We start from the raw sequence: 19,854 nt of genomic DNA, 5'->3' as shown, positions 1-19,854 counted from the left end.
GCACCGCAAGGGTGACCACAGCAGAGTTCTGGGCTGTGGTGTTGGTCCATTTGTTTGGGATCTTTCAAGCAGCTGGATTCTGCTAATAGGCACACGCCAGTGATCGGCTCATGGGAGAAGGAAGACATGCATGTCACGAAACGTAAGAACGGCCATTCTGGGTCAGACCAAAGGTCCATCTAGCCCAGTGTCCTGTTTTCCCACAGTGGCCAACGCCAGGTGCCCCAGAGGGAGTGAACGGAGCAGGGAATCATCCAGTGATCCGTCATCCATTTCCAGCCTCTGACAAACAGAGGGTAGGAACATCATTCCTGCCCAGCCTAACTAATAGTCATCATTGGACCTGTCCTCCATGAATGTATCCAGTTCTTTTCTGTACCCTGTTAAAGTCCTGGTCTTCACAACTTCCTCTGGCAAGGAGTTCCACAGGTTGACAGTGTGCTGCGTGAAGAAAAATTTCCTTTTGTTTGTTTCAAACCTATTCATTTAATTAGGTGACCCCTAGTCCTTCTGTTATGGGAACAAGGAAATAACGTTTCCTTATTCACTTTCTCCACATGTGTTGCGGTTTTATAGACCTCTATCATATCCCCCCCCACCACCACCTTAATCTTCTCTTTTCTATGCTGAAAAGTGCCAGTCTTTTTAATCTCTCTTCATATGGGAACCATTCCAAACCCCTCCGAATTTTTATTGCCCTTTTCTGAACCTTATCCAGTGCTAAGAGATCTTTTTTTGAGATGAGGCAACTACATCTGTACGCAATATTCCAGATGTGGGTGTCCCATGGATAGCATAGCATAGCATGGGATACTGAATGGATTGTTATAAGCCCACACGGTCTTACACCTCTAGATATGCAACACAGATCATGTGTGAATAATTCTTGGGCATACATAGCCAAGCATGTATAGTCCAATTGAACATATGGGCAGCAGTTCTCCGGGAGAAATTGTGTCTTGCTATTCTCAACATCTATGTGTCATTTTTGGCTGGCACTCCTCTTGGAGTCAAGCAAGTAATTACTGGAGAAGCTCAATAAACTAACCAGAATGGACAGTTTAAAGTTTAAAATTCTATCTGAAACTAATTTTTCCCTCGCTCTGCTCTGTATGGCACACCCATTTGACATTCATTGTAATTTCTTTAATGAGAGGGTTTGTGTCATTCAATTAAAATCCTTAAAGGGACTTTGAATTTTCTTACCATGTCGATGGGTGTGTAGGTCACAAAGACATATTATTAAGGGGAAAAAACATGCTCAGAATGTTTATTCATCCTGTCGAGATAATGTAATTATGTTTCCAGTCCTGTAGATCTTGTTATACAAATTTAATCAGCCATGTGAAACTAACATCAAAAGTATTGTATGTAATTACAATCCCGGGAATTCCTCAATAGCTGAAGCTCATGTCAGTAACTTGAAAGGGAAAAATTCAGAAACACCTTTGTTTTTCTACCAGAGTTTTGGCATCATAATGTTTGCAAAGGACTCTTGGGTGTTGACTATGAAAACAGACTGAGTGCTATTTGTAAATTACACCATCCTTGTTTTGAACCTAAAACATCTTTTGGCTTTATCTCTAACGAGCTGTTTCATGCCATTGACGTAGACATAAAGAGGTAAGAGGCTTCATTCAGGCCTGGTCTACACTAGGAGTTTAGATCGAACATGACGGAAGACTGAAGGAATTGGGTTTGTTTAGTTTAAAAAAGAGAAGACTGAAGGGGGACGTGATAGCAGTTTTCAGGTATCTAAAAGGGTGTCATCAGGAAGAGGGAGAAAACTTGTTCATCTTGGCCTCTGAGGATAGAACAAGAAGCAATGGGCTTAAACTGCAGCAAGGGAGGTTTAAGTTGAACATTAGGAAAAAGTTCCTAACTGTCAGGGTGGTCAAACACTGGAATAAATTGCTCAGGGAGGTTGTGGAATCCCCATCTCTGGAGATATTTAAGAGCAGGTTAGATAAATGTCTATCAGGGATGGTCTAGACAGTACTGGGTCCTGCCATGAGGGCAGGGGACTGGACTTGATGACCTCTCGTGGTCCCTTCCAGTCCTAGTATTCTATGATTCTATGACCATGGTTGGTTGTCCATGCCACCAAGTCGATTTCAGTACACCTGCTTTTCACGAGGAGTAACGATAAATTCGACCTTGCACAGGTAGTGCATCCACGTCACTGTTTTGGTCCCATCAGGCACAGGGAGTTTAACCCAGAATGCAAAGGGGGGGCAGGAACTGTGGGCTAGCTACCCACAATGCATAGTGATTCAAGTCGACGTTCAAGTCGACGGTAGGCATCCTACCAGGGACGCACTACGGCGAAGCGTTGCGCACGATGGGGAACGCACCTTCGAAGTTACGAAATCGGATGTGAGAAAATTGACCTTCATAAATTCAACCTTATTTTTCCGTGTAAACAAGGTCTCAGAACACAACTCCCTGTGAGCAGAGGTCTCTCATGACTCATATCTAGCCTTGGTAGAATCAATTTTTTTTAGAATATAAAAGTGGCCACATGGGGTCCATCCAGCTCAGTGTCCTGTCTGCCAACAGTGGCCAATACCAGATGCCCCAGAAGGAGAGAACACAACAGGGAATCCCCACATGATCCCTCCCCTGTTTCCCACCTCCAGAGGGACACCATTCCTACCCAGCCTAATAGCCATTGATGGACCTCACCTCCGTGAATCTATCTAGCTCTTTTTTGAACCCTGTTAAAGTCCTAGCCTTCACCGCATCCTCTGGCAAGGAGTTCCACAGGTTAACTGTGCGCTGCGTGAAGAAAAACTTCCATTCGTTTGTTTTAAACCTGCTGCCTATTCATTTAATTTGGCGTCTGAGAACAGGACACGAAGCAATGGGCTTAAACTGCAACAAGGAAGGTTTAGGTTGGACATTAGGAAAAACTTCCCACCTATCCGGGTGGTTAAACACTGGAATAAGTTGCCTAGGGAGGTTGTGGAATCTCCATCTCTGGAGATATCTAAGAGCAGGTTGGACAGACACCTATCAGGGATGATCTAGATGGTGTTTGGTCCTGCCGTGAGGGCAGGGGACTGGACTCGATGACCTCTGAAGGTCCCTTCCAGTTCTAGTGCTCTAGGATTCTATGATGCCCAGAGAAAACAAAGCACTAGCAGAGAATTCGGGAACAGCAGGGGTAACCAATGCAGGGAGGTTTCAGAGATGGAAGAACTGAGCTGCCAGGGACTGTGGCCTAATGAAGGTTTCTTAATTGAAGTGTCAGAACAATTCGTGGTGGAAGACGATGCCGTTGTGTCAGTCAATCGTGTCAACAATGCCAGGCAGGGGCAGCCCTGAATTCCGATTCCCCGACTTGTTCATTTCTAAGTTAACTTGTTTCTCAACCTTGTTTTATAAAGGACCCCTTTTTTTAAACAAGATTATAAGTACCCCCAGTACCTACAGTTTTCAGACACACAATTTTTTTTTACTATTGCAACACATTTGTTTAAACAACTTAATCGTAGCCGAGCGGGTGATGAAATTTGTGTGTGTAAAAAGTACAAAAATAATAAAACACTAAAACTTAAAACAAAAATTCTGTTTTCTCCAGATTTCAGTTGTGTTGACGCACCCCACCGACTTCTCTCGAGTACCCCTCAGGTACCCATACCACTGGTTGAGAAACACTGGACTATAGTAAGAGAAATGAAGTGATGCATGAAAACCTGGCTGAAAGCAAAATGAGACCTTTTTCGAATGATCAAAACAAAATGGTTTTCAATGGACCACAACCAACAAAATTTTAGGCTTTTCAGCTCTCAAAAAAAAAAATAAGAATTGAAAGTTTGACGTTTCATCTGCATTTGGGCCAGGATTTTTAGATGTCTTTACATTTTTTGCTGGACCAAAAACAAACAAAAAAAGCTTCCTATCCCATCCAGTTGTCCAGTTGTAATGCGTACGGCCCCATTCAGTTAATGAGATGTTCTCCGATGTCTTAGATCTTCTGATACAAACTTAATGAATAGCTTGAAATTTGCCTCATAAAGTTTCTTTGCGTTTGTTATCACACCTTTCAAAGTGGATTCACACATGGGTAATAATAGGGGGAAGATACAGGGCATTTTGTTTCCTGCTTGGTTTGCTGTAATCATTGCCAGATTCCTTTGGGTGATGACTTTGAAACTAGAATTGAGGCCATTGGTTAAGACCGGTACCACCCTTGCTTTGAAACAGAAGCATCTTCTGTCTTTTTCTGGTAACAAACACTGTTCTCTCCCACCCTCTAAGGCATGGGTTCCCAAACTGGGGGACATGAAGAAATTCCAGGGGGGTGCGAGGCAACCCAGCCTCCCCCCATCAATTCCTTCCCCCCAAGTTGTGCTGCTATTTTTGGTTTTTGGCCCCAGCCAGTTCCTTTTTTTTTTTTTTTTTTTTTGCTCAACAAGTTTTGCTGCTATTGGGGGGGGCGGGCTGAGTGTTTCTCAAAAATCAAAAAGGGGTCGTGATGCTGAAAAGTTTGGGAATCACTGCTAAGGGATCTACATGGCACGGCCATGCACACTACACAGGCATGAATTCAAAAACACACCAACGTGCTGCGCACTAACTAACCAGCGTACACCCTGCGAGCATGCACGAAAGTTCTCTCGTGCACTATAGTAACTTAGTGTCGCACGAGGGAACTTTTAGCGCCCATCAGCAGGGTCTACGTGGGCTAGGTAGTGCACCGAGTGCAGCGTGCTTTAGAAGTCACGCGTCTCTAGTGTGCCTTCCCACGTCACGTAGACAAGCCCTAGAAGGAGGACAGTTTAGGATAGCCTTTTCCCCTTTTCATTCAGCAGGGCTGTATCTACACTGGGCCACTTATTCTGGAAAAGCAGCCGCTTTTCCGGAATAATTTGCCAGCTGTCTACACTGGCCCCTTGAATTTCCAGAAAAGCACTGACGATCTACTGTAAGAAATCAGCCGCTTTTCCGGAAATACTATGCTGCTCCCATTCGGGCAAAAGTCCTTTTTCCGGAAAACTGTTCCGGAAAAGGGCCAGTGTAGACAGCACAGTAGTCTTTTCCGCAAAAAAGCCCCGATCGCGAAAATGACGATCGGGGCTTTTTTGCGGAAAAGCGCGTCTACATTGGCACGGACGCTTTTCTGGAAAAAGTGCTTTTCTGGAAAAGCATCCCGCCAATGTAGACGCGCTTTTTCCGGAAATACTTATAACGGAAAACTGTTCCGTTTTAAGCATTTCCGGAAATTCATGCCAGTGTAGACGTAGCCTAGGTGTGTCTGCTTCATTCCGTGGGTTGCAACCTGTGGTCCACGGAACCCTGCAGACTACATCTAAGAGGTCCACAAAAGGTTGCCACAAGGGGTGGGCACCTCCGTTTGAAATGTTTTAGGTTTTATCTGTTGGGAAAAAAAAAGTTGGAAACCACGTAACAATGCCTGCTTTGCTTTACGGCACTCCCGACTCCTATCCCAGCTGCGAAGGGCCAATCCTGCATTTCGGCGTCGGGGTGCCGTCACGTGAGTCTGTAGGAATATTTACTGTTCTCCCTGCCGTCAGCTGTCCTAGAGAATCTGGAATGTCCGTTTCATGCCTTGGAGAGACAAGGGAGATGGGGTAACACCTTTTTGGTTGGACCAATGCAAGCGTTCTAACCACTTAGCCGCGATTTGAGGACATATGGTTGTGACTCTGTATTAAGGTTGGATGCACCGATTCACTTAAGGTAGGGATTGCGTTCCTTGTACAGCAAGGGGGTGTGAAGAAATTCCAGGGGGTGCGAGGCAACCTAGCTGCCCCCCATCAAGTTTTGCTACCCCAGTCACTTCCTTTTTTTTTTTTTTCCTCAACAAGCTTTGCTGTTGGGGGGAGCTGTGAGGGTTTTTCAAAAATCAAAAAGAGGGTGTGATGCTGAAAAGTTTGGGAACCGCTGTTGTAAAGCATGGGAGGAAGGCTCTGTGGTTAGGGCAAGTAGCATAGGACTTCAGAGACCTCAAATCCCAGCTCTCCCACCAACTTCCTGGGTGAGCTCTGTGCCTCAGTTTCCCATCTGTGCAATGCCCACCTCCCGCCGTTGGCGTTTCCCAGCACACCCAGAACGTGGGGCACCCCGAGTATTCGCCAGCACGAGGTTGCAGCTGAGGGCAGGTCTACATGAGAAAATCAAGTTGATTTAAGTGACATCGTTGTTCAGCTCCACAGTAATTAAATCAGTGTTGTGTGTCCACGCCAGCTCCTTCTGCCTGCAATGGTCATTCTGCACCAATTTAACCCGCAGTGCAGCATCGGCACCGAGTTTTCCATGTGCCAGTGGGGGGGGGGGGTTGATTCTCTGTTCTGTCCTAGGCCTTGCCTCTTGCGCAAGAGGGCAGTGTAGACAGGCAACATGAATTTCTTGCGCAAGAAACCCCAATGGCTAAAATGGCCATCAGAGCTTTCTTGCGCAAGAGAGCGTCCACACTGCCATAGATGTTCTTGCACAAAAGCACATGGCAGTGTAGACGCGCTCTTGAGGAAGACTTTTTGCGCAAGAACTCTTCTGCAAAACAGTTCTTGTGCAAGAAACCGCCAGTGTAAATGTAGACACCTGTCTTCCTTTTCCTCCCACTTCTGTCTCTTTGCCCTTAATCCCTGAGTTCTTGATGGACGGAGCTGACACAAACAAGACACATTCTGTCTTTGTGGATGAATTTGCAATTTCCGGGGGGTTGGGGTGATTTTTTTGTTTTGACGTGAGGTATTTTTAACCCATTGAGACATGCATCCCATTTTCTCCTAACCCTTGCAGTACTCCCTTTGATCCAAGTTGAAATTCAGAAATGCTATTTGCTAGATACTCCAGGATCATGGAGACGGGACCAAAATAAGCATTTATAGTCACACAAACTCTACTAGCCAGGAGCATTTCACTCAGGTAAATTTCAGAGGGGGAGCTGTGTGAGTCTGTTTCAGCAAAAACAACAAGGAATCTGGTGGCACCTTAAAGACTAGCAAATTTGTTAGGGCATGAGTTTTCAGGGCTGCAGTTTCTGCCCTAACAAATTTGTTAGTCTTTAATGTGACACAGAGCACCTTGTGGTACATCTCAGGCACTCTGGTACCTTGAAGGTGGAGGCTGTATAAAAGCCTAAATACTGCAGCATTGTTTAGATCACTGCAGAGAGGGATCTAGGGGGTCAGAGTGAACCACAAATTACATATGAGTCAACAGTAGGACACTTGCAAAAAAAGCCAACTGATTCCGGGCTACATTAACAGGAGTGATGTGAGCAAGACATAAGGAGTAATTCCTCTGCTCTATTGTGTACTGCTTAGGCCTCAATTGACGTGACTGAGGAGGGAAGACTGAAAGAATTGGGCTTGTTTAGTTTAGAAAAGAGAAGCCTGAGAGGGGGCATGATCGCAGTTTTCAAGTGTCTAAAAGGGTGTCACAAGGAGGAGGGAGAAAATTTGTTCTTCCTGGCCTCTGAGGATAGAACAAGAAGCAATGGGCTTAAACTGCAGCAAGGGAGGTTGAGGTTGGACATTAAGAAAAACTTCCTACCTGTCAGGTGGTGAAACACTGGAATAAATTGCCCAGGGGGGTTGTGGAATCTCCATCCCTGGAGATATTTAAGAGCAGGTTGAACAGACACCTGTCAGGGATGGTCTAGATCAGCGGCCCATTTGTTTGCAGCCTACGGTGCAGTTTGGGTTGATATGTGTTTTAGTAGTTAAATTCCTGGACTGTTGTGAAGCCAAAACAAAAAAGTCATCAATAGAAGGGCCTTCTGATGATATTCGTTTAGTAGTTAAATTCCTGGACTGTCATTGCTCATTAAAAGGGCTGTCATATGGGTAGAAATCGGGTAAATATTGCATTTTATTAATATCACAAGAGCTGACTTAAATGGGGCCTGCGTGTTGTGTAGTCTTGCCTTAATTTTTGTATTCATGCCTGTCAGTGTGAAAGAAGCTATTTGCATATATTTGCATATATATTTGCATGTCGATGCAACCATGCTTAAGTGGCAGCCCTCGGCATGTGCTGGGAGTATCACGGTGGCCCCCGGGGCTTCCGAAGTTGAGTAGCCCTGCTCTAGATGGTGCTTGGTCCTGCCATGAAGGCAGGGGACTGGACTTGATATCTCTTGAGGTCCCTTCTTGTTGTAGGGTCCTATGATGTTATGATTCTGCTTGAGTTTAAGGACTTCCATCACTCACCGGGTTGTCTAAAGTGGATTAAAGCCGCAGCCTGCTCTTTCGGTATGAATTCTACTGAACAAACGTTCCTCAAAGCTGCATAAAACGCCCATGCATCAGAATACAATATGGGAATGAGACACACTTAGTCTACCTTGTAATCTTATGAAATGTTGATTAAAAACTCAGACACAAAACATGGATTGTCCGGGTCGTTTATTGAAGGCCAAATGGGAAATGGAGAATTTTTGACAATCAGCAAAGGCTAAGGTAGCCTCACTACAGTTTGATACAAATACAACTGGAGATCGCTCTCAAAGATCCTAAACACCAAACGCATCCAGAGATTTCATTTGGAGTCATGAGTGCTGAGTAAAACTTGGGTGGGGGGGAATGACAGGCTATTAGCCAGGGGCTAGAAATAATGTCCCTGGCCTCTGTCTGTCAGAGGCTGGAGAGGGATGGCAGGAGACAAATCGCTTGATCATTGTCTTTGGTCCACCCCCTCTGGGGCACCTGGCACCGGCCACTGTCGGCAGACAGGCTACTGGGCTAGATGGACCTTTGGTCTGACCCAGTACGGCCGTTTTTATGTTCTTATGACAAAGATAAAACTGGATGAAAAATGTATTCTTTCAGGATACCAGAACTATACAGGAATTTAGGTTGAATCTGGCAAACAGTCTTTGCTAAAAATAATTTCAAGCAAAATTATCAGAAAGATGGTAGTAATTCAGTTAGGAAAAAATCAAAACGCATTGATTCGAGAGTGTCATTTTGATTCCACATCCTGCTTAGAAAACATCAGTCGGATTCCATGGTTTCTCTAGAAAACATCATTTAAATTTGACCCACAAAATGTTTTGTTTCAACTCGAATGAAACATTTTCCATTTTCCGTGTTGGTGAGAAACAAAAAATAAATTGGTTATTGGAAACCTTTTTTAGTCTGATTTTTTGCTTCAGACACTGAACTGAAAAATCAATTATTCAAGCCTAGTGTGAATGCAGAAGGTTTTTGAAAACCAAGCCCGCTTTAAGTTGTTTCGCTATAAGTCCAAGATTTTTGGAACATCTCTTGGACTCCTAGCGAGAACGGCCTGTACAACATGTACTTAATTGCAAGCAAGCTACAAAATTCATGATACTATTTATTTTTGTTGGTTGCTAAGGGGCTCTAGGACTCCTGTTCTTTAAGTGTAAACAGAATATGCTTTGGAAACGGAAATTCCTTTTATTCAAAATGGACATACCTGCGTTGGAAAACGTTTCTTTAAGAGCTCTCAAAATGAAGTTCTACATCTTACAGAGAGAGAGAGATTCTCTTTTCAGCACCCTTTGGGAGCACTAGATCACTGCTCTATGTTCTGAATTGCTTTTTGAAGATGCTGTAGGAAGAGCATGTTTCCATGTACAAGTCGCATGGTTCATCAAGCCGCCAGTTGTGAGAAAACCCAGAGAGAGGGCAACGCAATTAACGAGCTCATGGGAGGGCCGTTCTGCAGCACAGAAAATGCCTAAAGGTGGTGAATCATTGAAATACAAAGACACTATGAGCTGAAGGGTGAGATACGCCAGTGAATACCGGCTACACCAGGTCTATGCTACACCCATAAGGTCAGCTTACGATATGCCACTCCAGCTACGTTGGTGGGAGAAATGCTCCCGTTGACTTCCCTTACTCCTCAGAAGAGTGAGGAGTACCAGCGCCAACAGGGGTGCCCTCAGCGTTTGATTTAGTGGGTCTTTACTAGACCCTCTAAATCAACCCCCGGAAGATGGATCTCCAGAGAGCCGATCCTCCAAGGAGACATGACTTTAGTAAGGCTTCTAACAAATGCACGTTCACAACGAGGAGACTACTGAAAATGTAACTCCCATGAGACATCACTCCCAGCCTAATGGATGCTTCCAGTCGGACAGGGATTTTGCAATTTGTGTGGCGGTGAGAATTTACTGCAGACTACTTTGGACAGGGTGGCTTTGTACTGGGATATTCCTGGTTATGTAGGTTTCTTTCACTACTTCACAACTTCCTGGAACTCCAGGGTGGCCTGCCCCGGCTCCTGAGGTACCCACAATGCCAGTGCTGGGTCCTCCGGCCGGGGAGTTGCCTAAACATTGGATGATAAATCCTCCGGTTTCAAAGGTGTAAACACCATTTCCAGGATATCCATTGGTGACGTTGTAGCCTCCACCCGGGCAGCAGGCAGCGCCTCCGGAGACCTGCCATTGGCTTCCCGAGCCGGTGACAACCTTAGAACTGTAACTGCTATCGTCAGGGACGACTCCTTCGGGTGGACCCCATTGTGCACCTCCCGGGAGGTGGTGGCTACACACCGAGGTGACCACGCTTCTGGATACGCAGCTCCCGCTTCTAGAGCTGAATCCTCCAGGGGGACGACTGTCGGCACTTTCAGGGACGGTTTGGCGGCCTGCGACGCTGACCACCCGTCTGGGGCTGACTCCTAAGCTTTGGGAGCTGAACCCCCGCCCTAGCGAATCGTATCTATACCCAGAGCTGTAGCCACCTCCGCTTGCGCCTCCGGGCACTGGCCCACAGTCTCCGGCGAGGTTGGAGGAGTTGGTCACCATCGCTGCAAGAAAGCACAGGTTGAGTGGAAGGCTGGCGCGGTCACAGAGATCTGGACTAGTCCAAATGCGAGTCTTCAGATTACTTACATACGCTCACGGGGGTCCCCGAACATATCCTGTGGGGGAAAGAAAAGAAAGATGAGCCCCTTACCCCATCGGCTAGATCTACTGCTGGGATCTCAATGGCCATTGTATCGTCTTCTCGGCCTCCCAACCAGCCCACTCCACCTCCACGTTTCGCTCATACTCTCCGTTGCGAGTCTCTTGTACAATGGAGCCCTCTCCCCGTTTGGATTTCCTTTGCGATCCCCATCCGCATCACGGGACGCTCGCTTAGGGAGCGCTCCACCGTCGAGCTTTACGGCATTGTCCACCCACCTGCTCTCTTCCCCTTCCAGCAGGGTCTTGTATGTCGTGATCTCGATATCCAGGGCCAGCTTGACATTCAGCAGCGCCTGGTAATCCCGCAGCATCCCGGCCAGCTCATCCTCGGCGTTCCGGAGAGCGCTCTGCAGCTCCGTGTGTTTGCCACGCGCGTCGGTCAGGGCACAGTGGCCGCGCTGCTCTGCGTCATCGATGGCGGCTTGCAGACAGGCGAGCTGCCACGGGAGAAAACGGAACCCGTGGCTGGCCCGCTTCCATGGTGTCACCACTGTGCCGAACCACCCCACGGTTAAGTTCCAAACTCAGAAGGATCCGAGAACAGGGAGGGGCCTCGAGAGGCCACCAAGTCCCATCCCCTGCCCTCACGGCAGGACCCAGCACCGTCAGGTTGGGGGCCACGGACCCACAGAAAAGTCAGGCAGGGGCCGCTCAAAAGTGAGAAGAAAAACGGAACCCTCGCTGACGTGGCCCCTGCCTAAGAAGGAGAAAGACCTTCCCTGCATTCCCCTCCCACACCAGAGCCAGGCAAGCCAGCCCCCGGGCCTTAGATTCCCACCCCTGATCCAGATGTCTGTCCAACCTGCTCTTAAATATCTCCAGAGATGGGGATTCCACAACCTTCCTGGGCAATTTATTCCAGTGTTTCACTACTCTGGCAGCGAGGAAGTTTTTCCTAACTTCCAGCCTAAACTTCCCTTGCTGCAATTGAAGCCCGTTGCCTCTTGTCCTGTCCTCAGAGGCCAAGGAGAACAATTTTTCTCCATCATCCTTGTAACACCCTTTAAAGAACTTGGCTGAGGAAGCCTACCACGCTGGAAGCCATATTCCTTGTTTCGTGGCCTTCTTTCAAGGCTTTCCCCGTGTCTCACATAAGGCCTACCTGTTGCAGGATGGATGACGTTGCTTAGCAACACGGCACGATTTTGGCCCCTCCCTCAAAGACGTGAAACATTCGACACTATCAGAGGCTAGATCCTCAACTTGGTAGGAGGTCGGCTATGCGACGGCATATCTGTAGGGTTCTAATAGGGGCACGCCCCACTTGCGTGTCTCTTAGTGGCTCGATGGGGCACCACAGTCCAATTTCTACCCACGGTGCCCCCCGGAGGCCAAGCTTGGTGGGACTTCAGCAGCTTGGTCCTCCAGGCAAGTCACCGAATCCAAACGAACCCCTCCCGGGGTATTACACGCTCCCATCAATAATCTATTCGTCCTTGCTAGAGTCTTCCATCCTGACTCTGAGCCCCTCAAATGCAGCCCTTTGTTTTGGCTCCCAACTCAGTCCTAGCCTCTGTGTGGGGTGGAGAACACCTTACTTGTAGCCAATAGGACAACCTGGGCCCGCCCACTACTTTGCTTGTAGCCAATAGGAGAACCTGGACCCGCCCACTAGTTTGCTTGCAGTCAATAGGAGAACCTCGACCCGCCCACTAGTTTGCTTGTAGCCAATAGGAGAACCTGGACCCGCCCACTAGTTTGCTTGTAGCCAGTAGGAGAACCTGGACCCGCCCACTAATTTGCTTGTAGCCAGTAGGAGAACCTGGACCCGCCCACTACTTTGCTTGTAGCCAATCGGAGAACCTGGGCCCGCCCACTCCCCAGGGACCCTTCCCTGCTTACCTCGACCCTCACTGCATTTTCCCTGAGCCTCTACCTACCTGGCTTCATGACAGAGTGTGATCTTCAATTAAATATTAATCTGTGATGCCTGGACTCTCCAGGATAATCCTGAAGGGTTGGCAACCCGACCTTCTCTAATACTGGTTGAATTTCTCCAGTCTGGCACCTTTGGGACCAAACCAGAGAACTTGCCAAGCCCAAGCAGGTCAATGTTGTCCAGCAGGATCACCAACACCGCTGCTGCCTGGCTCAGGATAGACATTGGGGGGTACGTTAGAGTGAAATAACAGAGCCAGGACTGGGGGCTGTAAACAAACTTTATGGGGTCACTGGAAATTTGGCCACGCCCACGATAAGTGGACATCTGGCTCACTCCAATGATGCCGGACCACAGAGGTTGCCGGACCAGAGCATGCCGGACTAGAGAGGTTCGCCCTGCACTTCAACTTGCAGTGGTTTTTCAGTTGGCCTTATTCATTCGCACCAAGCTACCATCTCTGGAGCCCAGCATGGATACAAAATTTCCATCCGCACCCGCCAAAATGACCCACGGACAGGGAGCCCCTTGGATATAAAATAGCTGTCCTCAAATGGGGAGGACTCCAACCTTTCCGATAAGTCTTGGTTCATGCCAGAGACACAGTGGTGTCCTTCCAAACCGGAACCTACTGCCCAGCCATGCTGTGTTCAACGAGATCGCTGGCACGTTCATTGGTAAAAATCCAAACAGCAAAATCACCCCTACCTGTTTCTTTACATGGTCCGTCTCACCCTGCAGCACCTGGGTCAGCCGGGTGAGTTCGGCAACCTCACACTTGTTTCTCTCCAGCGCCTCACGGAATCGGTCCCTTTGGTCCTGAAGTTCCTGGAACTGGCAGCCCGACAGAAGTTGATTGTTAGATTTAACCTGCGTCATCTAAGAGCGTACGATCTACCGGTGTCGTTCACCGCTCACCCTGGTATGGTGCAAAGCGTCAACTTCTTCTTTGCTCTTCAGAGCAATCTCTTTATACCAGCTGTCAACGTTCTTGATGATGCAGTCTATGTCCAGGTCCCTGCGGTTGTCCATTTTCACCACAACGGCGGCATCGCGAAACCGGCCCTCTACCTGGGCTCTCTCCTGCAATTGCAGAAAGTCTTCAGTTTCATTCCCACCCTTTTCCACACTCTCTAGGTGTTCAAGGAGGGTATGTCTACACCTCGAGGCTATTTTGGGATACCGAGGTATCTCAAAATATCTACCCTCCATCTTAACAAGCCACCCATTATTTGAAATATTTTTCAAAATAATGGGTGCACTATTCCGGCATCCCTGTAAAGCTCGTTCCTCGTGGGTTATTAGGATGTCTGGATATAGTGCATTATTTCAAAATTTGGCACTCTGTAGATGCACCAAATTTCAAAATAAGCTATTTTGAAATAGAATTGAAATTGAAATTTGGTGCTGCATCGATGCGCCAACTTCTGAAATATGCTCTTGTGAAATAGGATTGAAATAAGGTACTCAATCTGGGTAGCGCAAATTGCACATCTTATGTAGAGTTTAGGGGGCTGTGTAGACGCACCCAGAAGAACAAAGGACTCTCTGCATTGAGCTACTTCTAATCCTGCAATGAAACACCAATATAAAATTATAGCTGTATTTATTGCTATAGAATTTATGGTATTTAAGGTTTAAATTGTCAAGTCATTGGTTTTAAGGCTTGTAAAATTGAAATAACTTTGTGAACTGCTTAACGCTTGTAATAAATGAGAAAGTGGGTAAGTCTCCCTGGAGTGTCCTGGTTTCCCTGGGATCTAAAATAAATCGAACCACACGACAGCGCTACAGAATTCTTTCCTCTTCCGAGTAGAGGCAGGCCACCCAGGTGGGTAGGACGTGCCAAATTTCTGCTCGGTTTGGGGGGGGAGGGAGGTTTCATTGTTCCTCAGGCCAATTGGTTTGTCGCTAGATGGATCCAAGGTGAAGACCCGGGCCCTGTGGTGTAATGTTATATAGGTTTCAGAATTCCACACTCAGGACGGATAAATGTTTCTCAGCAACCGTCACCCAGGTGGAGTTTCTCGCTAGGGCGTTCTTCCTGCCTGTCGTCCTTTGCCCTCTGTGCAACATGATTGCAGGAAGGAGCAGGGGACTGCGTTTCCCCGTGAGTGGCATGGTGAGGGTCCGTACCTCTTCGAACACGCCTCTCAGAAACGCCAGTTTCCGCCGCAATAAGCTCACGTTCGCCTCCAGCTCTCCGTTGTGCAGCAAGATGCAGTCTACCTCCTGAGGGAGAAAGGACACCGGTTTCCCAAACGTTGAGAAGACAGCGCCGGAGGCAAAGCCCACAGTCTGTTCCCATCTGCTCCCCCAGCATGAACAGCCCGATTTTCAAGGCTTCCTCTATGTGCCGTGCCAGGCTCACTCGTTTAGCCCACCCAAGTGTCCCACCTTCTTGAGCACCACGAATTCTGCCTCTGCCGCTGTGCGCCGGCTGATTTCCTCTTCGTATCTGTGGGGCGAGAGAAGGGGCAGCCGCAGGTCAGGCCCACGGTGGTCAGAGCCAGCAGCCACCAGGAGGCACGTGGACAAGAGTTTTCTCTGCCCGCCAGGCGGTGGTGCTGGCTTTGTTTCGCCATCGCCAATGCTGATGGCGCGATGCCAGCTACCCAGGGCCCATCCTGACGGGGATGTGCAGCAGCATTTCCCACCCACCGGGGAAGGGCGAAGCTGTGGGAAAGGGGTTGCCGACTCTCCCGGACCGGGGGCCATTTACAGCAGTAGCACCCGGTCCAAGAGAGTTGGCAGTGGGGGAGCAGGGCCAGGAGGGAGGCGCAGGCTGGAGGAGAAGCAGGAGGAGCACAGCCAGCCAAAGAAATTCGGTGCTTTTCACACCACTTCTCTCCAGCTGCCCCCTGCTCCGTGAATCCGCTGGCCCCACAAATGCCGCACGGTGAGTGGGTGCTGAGGCCTGAGGGGGCAGATGGAAGAAGGCGCTGGGGGCCACTGGAACCCCTGGGGATGGCCAGGGGTTGCCGGATCCCCAGCACTGAGTCTGCACAGGCGGGCAGGGGATGGAAGCTGCCAGAGCCATAGGCGGAATGCAGCTACCTACAGCACCATGGAATTTGGGGCAATTTGGTGCCCCAAATTTCATGGGTGGCTACACAGCTATGGGTTTGCATATGGATAGGGTCAGCCCTGCAGCTAAAGGCTGGAACAGTCCAGCGGTGAATCAGAATGGAATTTTTTTTCTTCACTGTCCATTGCTGCTAATGGAGATCACAAGGTGCACAGTAAAGTGAGACAGAAGCAAGTGACGGCTAAATCTCTTACTTGCACTGCAAGTCATCCACCCGCTGCCTTGAGGCTGACTCCTCACCGGCCAGTTGGTCTTTGTCCTGCACCAAAGCCTCCAGCTGCTGCTTGAGGCTGCAGATGTAATTCTCAAAGCACGGCTCCAGGTTTTTCCTGGGGACTGGAGGAACGCATTGCTGCAGGAGGCTCCATTTGGTTTCAAGCGCCTTGTTCTGCTGCTCCAGCTGGCAAACCTGTGCAGCAAAAGTCAGAAGATTTTTTTGTTTTTAATCTCCAAATGTGGCCACCAAAGAGCAGAAGGAAATAAATTGGGACCCAAAGTTAAACAGTCGTCTTTGATTCTGGACATACCATTGGTATTCCAGAGGTGGGGATAGAATATTTAGCAACAAAAGGACCAATGAGAGCTCATTGTTAGGAAATGATACTTAATATTAACTCCTCCCTCCTTTGAATAATCATAAATATATATCAAAGTCGAACATATTTTAAGATAACTAATTTTGCATTCCATTCGTCCTCTGCAATGCCCAGGAATAGGCCTCAGCTGGAGTCTTGTGTCCAGTTCAGGGCACCACCTTCCAAGAAAGATGTGGAGACATTGGAAAAGGTCCAGAGAAGAGCAACAACAATGGTTAAAGGCCTAGAAAACATGAGCTAGGAGGGAAGACTGAAAGAATTGGGCTTGTTTAGTTTAGAATAGAGAAGACTGAGAGGGGACATGACAGCAGCTTTCAAGTACCTAAAAGGGTGTTACAAGAAGGAGGGGAAAAAATTGTTCTCCTTGGCCTCTGAGGACAGGACAAGAAGCAATAGGGGTTTTAGGCTGGACATTAGGAAAAACTTCCTACCTGTCCAGGTGGTTAAACACTGGAATAAATTGCCTAGGGAGGTTGTGGAATCTCCATCTCTGGAGATATCTAAGAGCAAGTTGGACAGACACCTGTCAGGGATGATGTAGACGGTGCTTGGTCCTGCCGTGAGAGCAGGGGACCGGCCTTGATGGCCTCTCGGCGTCTCTTCCGGTTCTACTAGTTTATGATTCTGTGACATTAATATAACTTTCGGTGTCCAACGTAAACAACAAAAGATGAGAAAATAAATTTAAGGTTTTTTTCTGTGCCTCTTCATCCACGTACTTAGAAATAGGCTAATGCCGACTGTAAACTAATAAGGCATGGAAACGGGACACAATACCCCAGGTGAGGTCTAATCCGTGCAGAGTCAAGCTGACAAATGACTTCTTACTCTCAACACGCCTGCTAATGCCTCCCAGAATCATGGTTGCTTGTTCAGAAGGCGGTATAGGTGCAGGAGAGGATTCTGGCATGGGGCAGGGTGTAGGAGGAGGTGGAGGGTTTGGGTGGTGATGTGGGGCAGGAGGGAGTGGTGGGCTAGGGCAGGGATTGGGGGGAGAGGGTTGGGGTGCCAGAGGCAGGCTCTGGCTGGGAGGCGCTTACCTAGGCAGCTCCCGGCCATCAGCCCTATAGGACCCTGAGTCAGGCTCCCTGCCTACCTCAGCCCCAGGCGGCTCACAGCTGGCTGCTCCCTGTGGCTCTCTACTTCACTCACTGCCCCACTCCCAGGAAAATCTCTCCGCTCCCATTGGCTGGTTTCCTGCCAATAGAAGCTGAGAGATTTTGCTAGGGGTGTGAAGCCTCTTCCTCCCTCCAGCATCCAGAACAGAGAGCCACAGGAGCAGCCAGCCACTTAAAGCAACCGGCTGCTCTGTGCCTGAGGGTCCCAGTGGGGCAGCCCCAGCGCCGGATCTGGAGGCTTGGCGGCATATCTTGCCCACCCCGATTTAAAGTCTTCACGCGAAGGAGACTTTCTAAAGAGCTAAGTACCCCAGTGGTTCTGTCCCCAGGCATGATCCAACTCCAGTTCACTGATTTCGGGAGTCTTTCTACTGACGGCCGCGGGGGATTTGAGTAGGCCCCAATCTAAGGACAATCTGTGGCTCGTGTCCCAACGGCCTGAGCTTGAGGAAATTTGGATCTGGAGGCCAATCCGGATTAGAGACACGGCACCAAGTGCCAAGCGCTTGGTTTTATTCACAGAGATATCGAACACACACACACACCCACACACCCGCCACCTCACCTTGTCAATGAAGCAGGCAAACTGGTTGTTCAGGGTCTTCATCTGCTCCCTCTCCTGCTCTCGAGCCCGGTGCTCCTGGGGGTCCACACCCACGCAAAGGGGCTTCAGGAGGGAGGCGTCGATGCTGACCCCTCGGAAAGCATCACCCCTGCATTCGGCATAACCTCCGAAACTCTCCCAGCCGCGGGGCCCACCGAGGCCGACCCTGCCGCTCAGACCTCCAGAGCTGCCACACCCGACCTGCCCCCAACCTGGGCCGCCTTCGCCGCGACCCCCATAACATCCGCGGGGGCAGCCGGAAGCCTCGGCCGTTCTCGAGCTGCTGCCCAGATGGCAGACGCTCCCACTGCCGCCGCCCCTGACGACGCCTCCTCCGGCCGGCGGGCCTACAGAGGCGGCGTAGGTTCTAGGCCTACTTAGGCCGCAGAGGTCGGAAGCAGCACTGAAGCCCTTATGCCCAACAGCAGAGCTTGCATAAAACGTCTGCCTCTTCATGGCGGCGCAGCTCAAGTAGGAAGAAGGATATGGGGAGCTGCGCTGCTGGACCGCAGGAAAATAAGGGAAGGAGAAAGGACTCGTCTGATGTGGCCTGGTGACGCTGCCCCTTATATAGCACGGCCAGGCTGGGCTTGGTTGGATCAGAAAGTTAATTTCCAGTTTTCAAGCGTTTGGTTTGCGTTGTGCTAGTAAACGCTCCGCGGCGGGCAGTCAACACTAGCCACTAATGAAGTAATCACGCACTTGAAATGCTTGGCTTGCAAGCTTTACTCAGAAGACATTCTTGTTTCAAGTCTTCTCTTTTTATATTAATTATAGCCTAGCAAATTTGTTCAGGAGACTCTTCGTGGTTTGCTTGAGATTGTAGGGCTGTTTCTTTTTTCCTTCTGTCCCTTGGAGTATATAACGTGACAATGCATTTGGCAGATTTGCACTTACAGGAGCTTAAAGAGTTTCGAGAGCTGTCCTTTTCGCCTGCCTTATTATTTCTACTCTACGTCGCACAAAACATTCCCGAACGCAGTAGAACCGCAACGCAGACCTCACTGGAGAGCGCAGAAACAACAGGCTCATGTTTGGTGACATTTTTCAGTCTAACAGTCCGCTTGCCAAAAACATGCACTTTCAGGATGACCCAAAATAGTCACAAATCCCTGTCCAATTCAGCAAATAGCGTGGCCTGGAAAATAAGTCCAAAGGATTCATTCTGAACTTTTTCTAAACCGAGCATTTTGATTTTTCATTTCCACACATCAGCTAGATTTGGCTGTACAAATCATTGTGAAGAGTAAATAAAAAAGAACCAATGTGATGGTTTTGAAAAGCAACAGTTTGTTTCAGTGTGAGCCAAATATTTCATTTGACCTCCAAAAGGATTCTATTTGTTTTGCTGTGTGTTAAAAAAACAGTTTTCATTCAAAACGAACCAATTTTTGGATGGATTTTGTGGTTTGGCCACTGAACTGAAAAATGTATAGCATCATGTAGAATTTACTCAACTCTGTCGAGTCCGTTTGATATTCCTGCATCCTTGACAGCCATTACGCGAGAGGTTTTTTTATCCTCTCAAATAAACATCTTTATCTTTCGTTGGGAATATGCACAGGCAGCAAAAACAGAGGAGTCTCAGTAAAATCGTCAGGTTCGTAGCATCGCTATGGCCTGTGCGGCGGACGAAGAAAGCGTTCCTGTC

General features: G+C 48.5%; 1 protein-coding gene across 1 annotated transcript; it reads right to left on the bottom strand.

Moving 5' to 3' along the window:
• Nucleotides 1-8,378: 8,378 nt before the first annotated feature.
• On the bottom strand, nt 8,379-19,487 carry LOC102462015 (keratin, type II cytoskeletal 75-like). The gene is made up of 9 exons (XM_025184448.2): nt 18,165-19,487; nt 16,080-16,294; nt 15,195-15,255; nt 14,934-15,029; nt 13,716-13,880; nt 13,506-13,631; nt 11,135-11,355; nt 10,844-10,872; nt 8,379-10,758 (listed from the first exon to the last, which is right to left on the bottom strand). Exons 1-9 carry the CDS (start codon nt 18,657-18,659, stop codon nt 10,115-10,117), a joined length of 2,052 nt encoding a protein of 683 aa, XP_025040233.2. The 5' UTR covers nt 18,660-19,487; the 3' UTR covers nt 8,379-10,114.
• Nucleotides 19,488-19,854: the final 367 nt, after the last annotated feature.

Source organism: Pelodiscus sinensis, chromosome 19, assembly GCF_049634645.1.
Source record: "Pelodiscus sinensis isolate JC-2024 chromosome 19, ASM4963464v1, whole genome shotgun sequence".
Taxonomy (NCBI): Eukaryota; Metazoa; Chordata; order Testudines; family Trionychidae; genus Pelodiscus; species Pelodiscus sinensis.
This window is presented reverse-complemented; position numbering and strand designations above follow the sequence as displayed.

Coding starts and splice junctions, on each gene's coding strand:
- LOC102462015 (XM_025184448.2), bottom strand. CDS start 18,659: ATGAAGAGGCAGACGTTTTATGCAAGCTCTGCTGTTGGGCATAAGGGC. Junction 15,256..16,079: donor GTGGATGACTTGCAGTGCAA/GTAAGAGATTTA, acceptor CTCGCCCCACAG/ATACGAAGAGGAAATCAGCC. Junction 10,759..10,843: donor GGGGACCCCCGTGAGCGTAT/GTAAGTAATCTG, acceptor GCTTTCTTGCAG/CGATGGTGACCAACTCCTCC.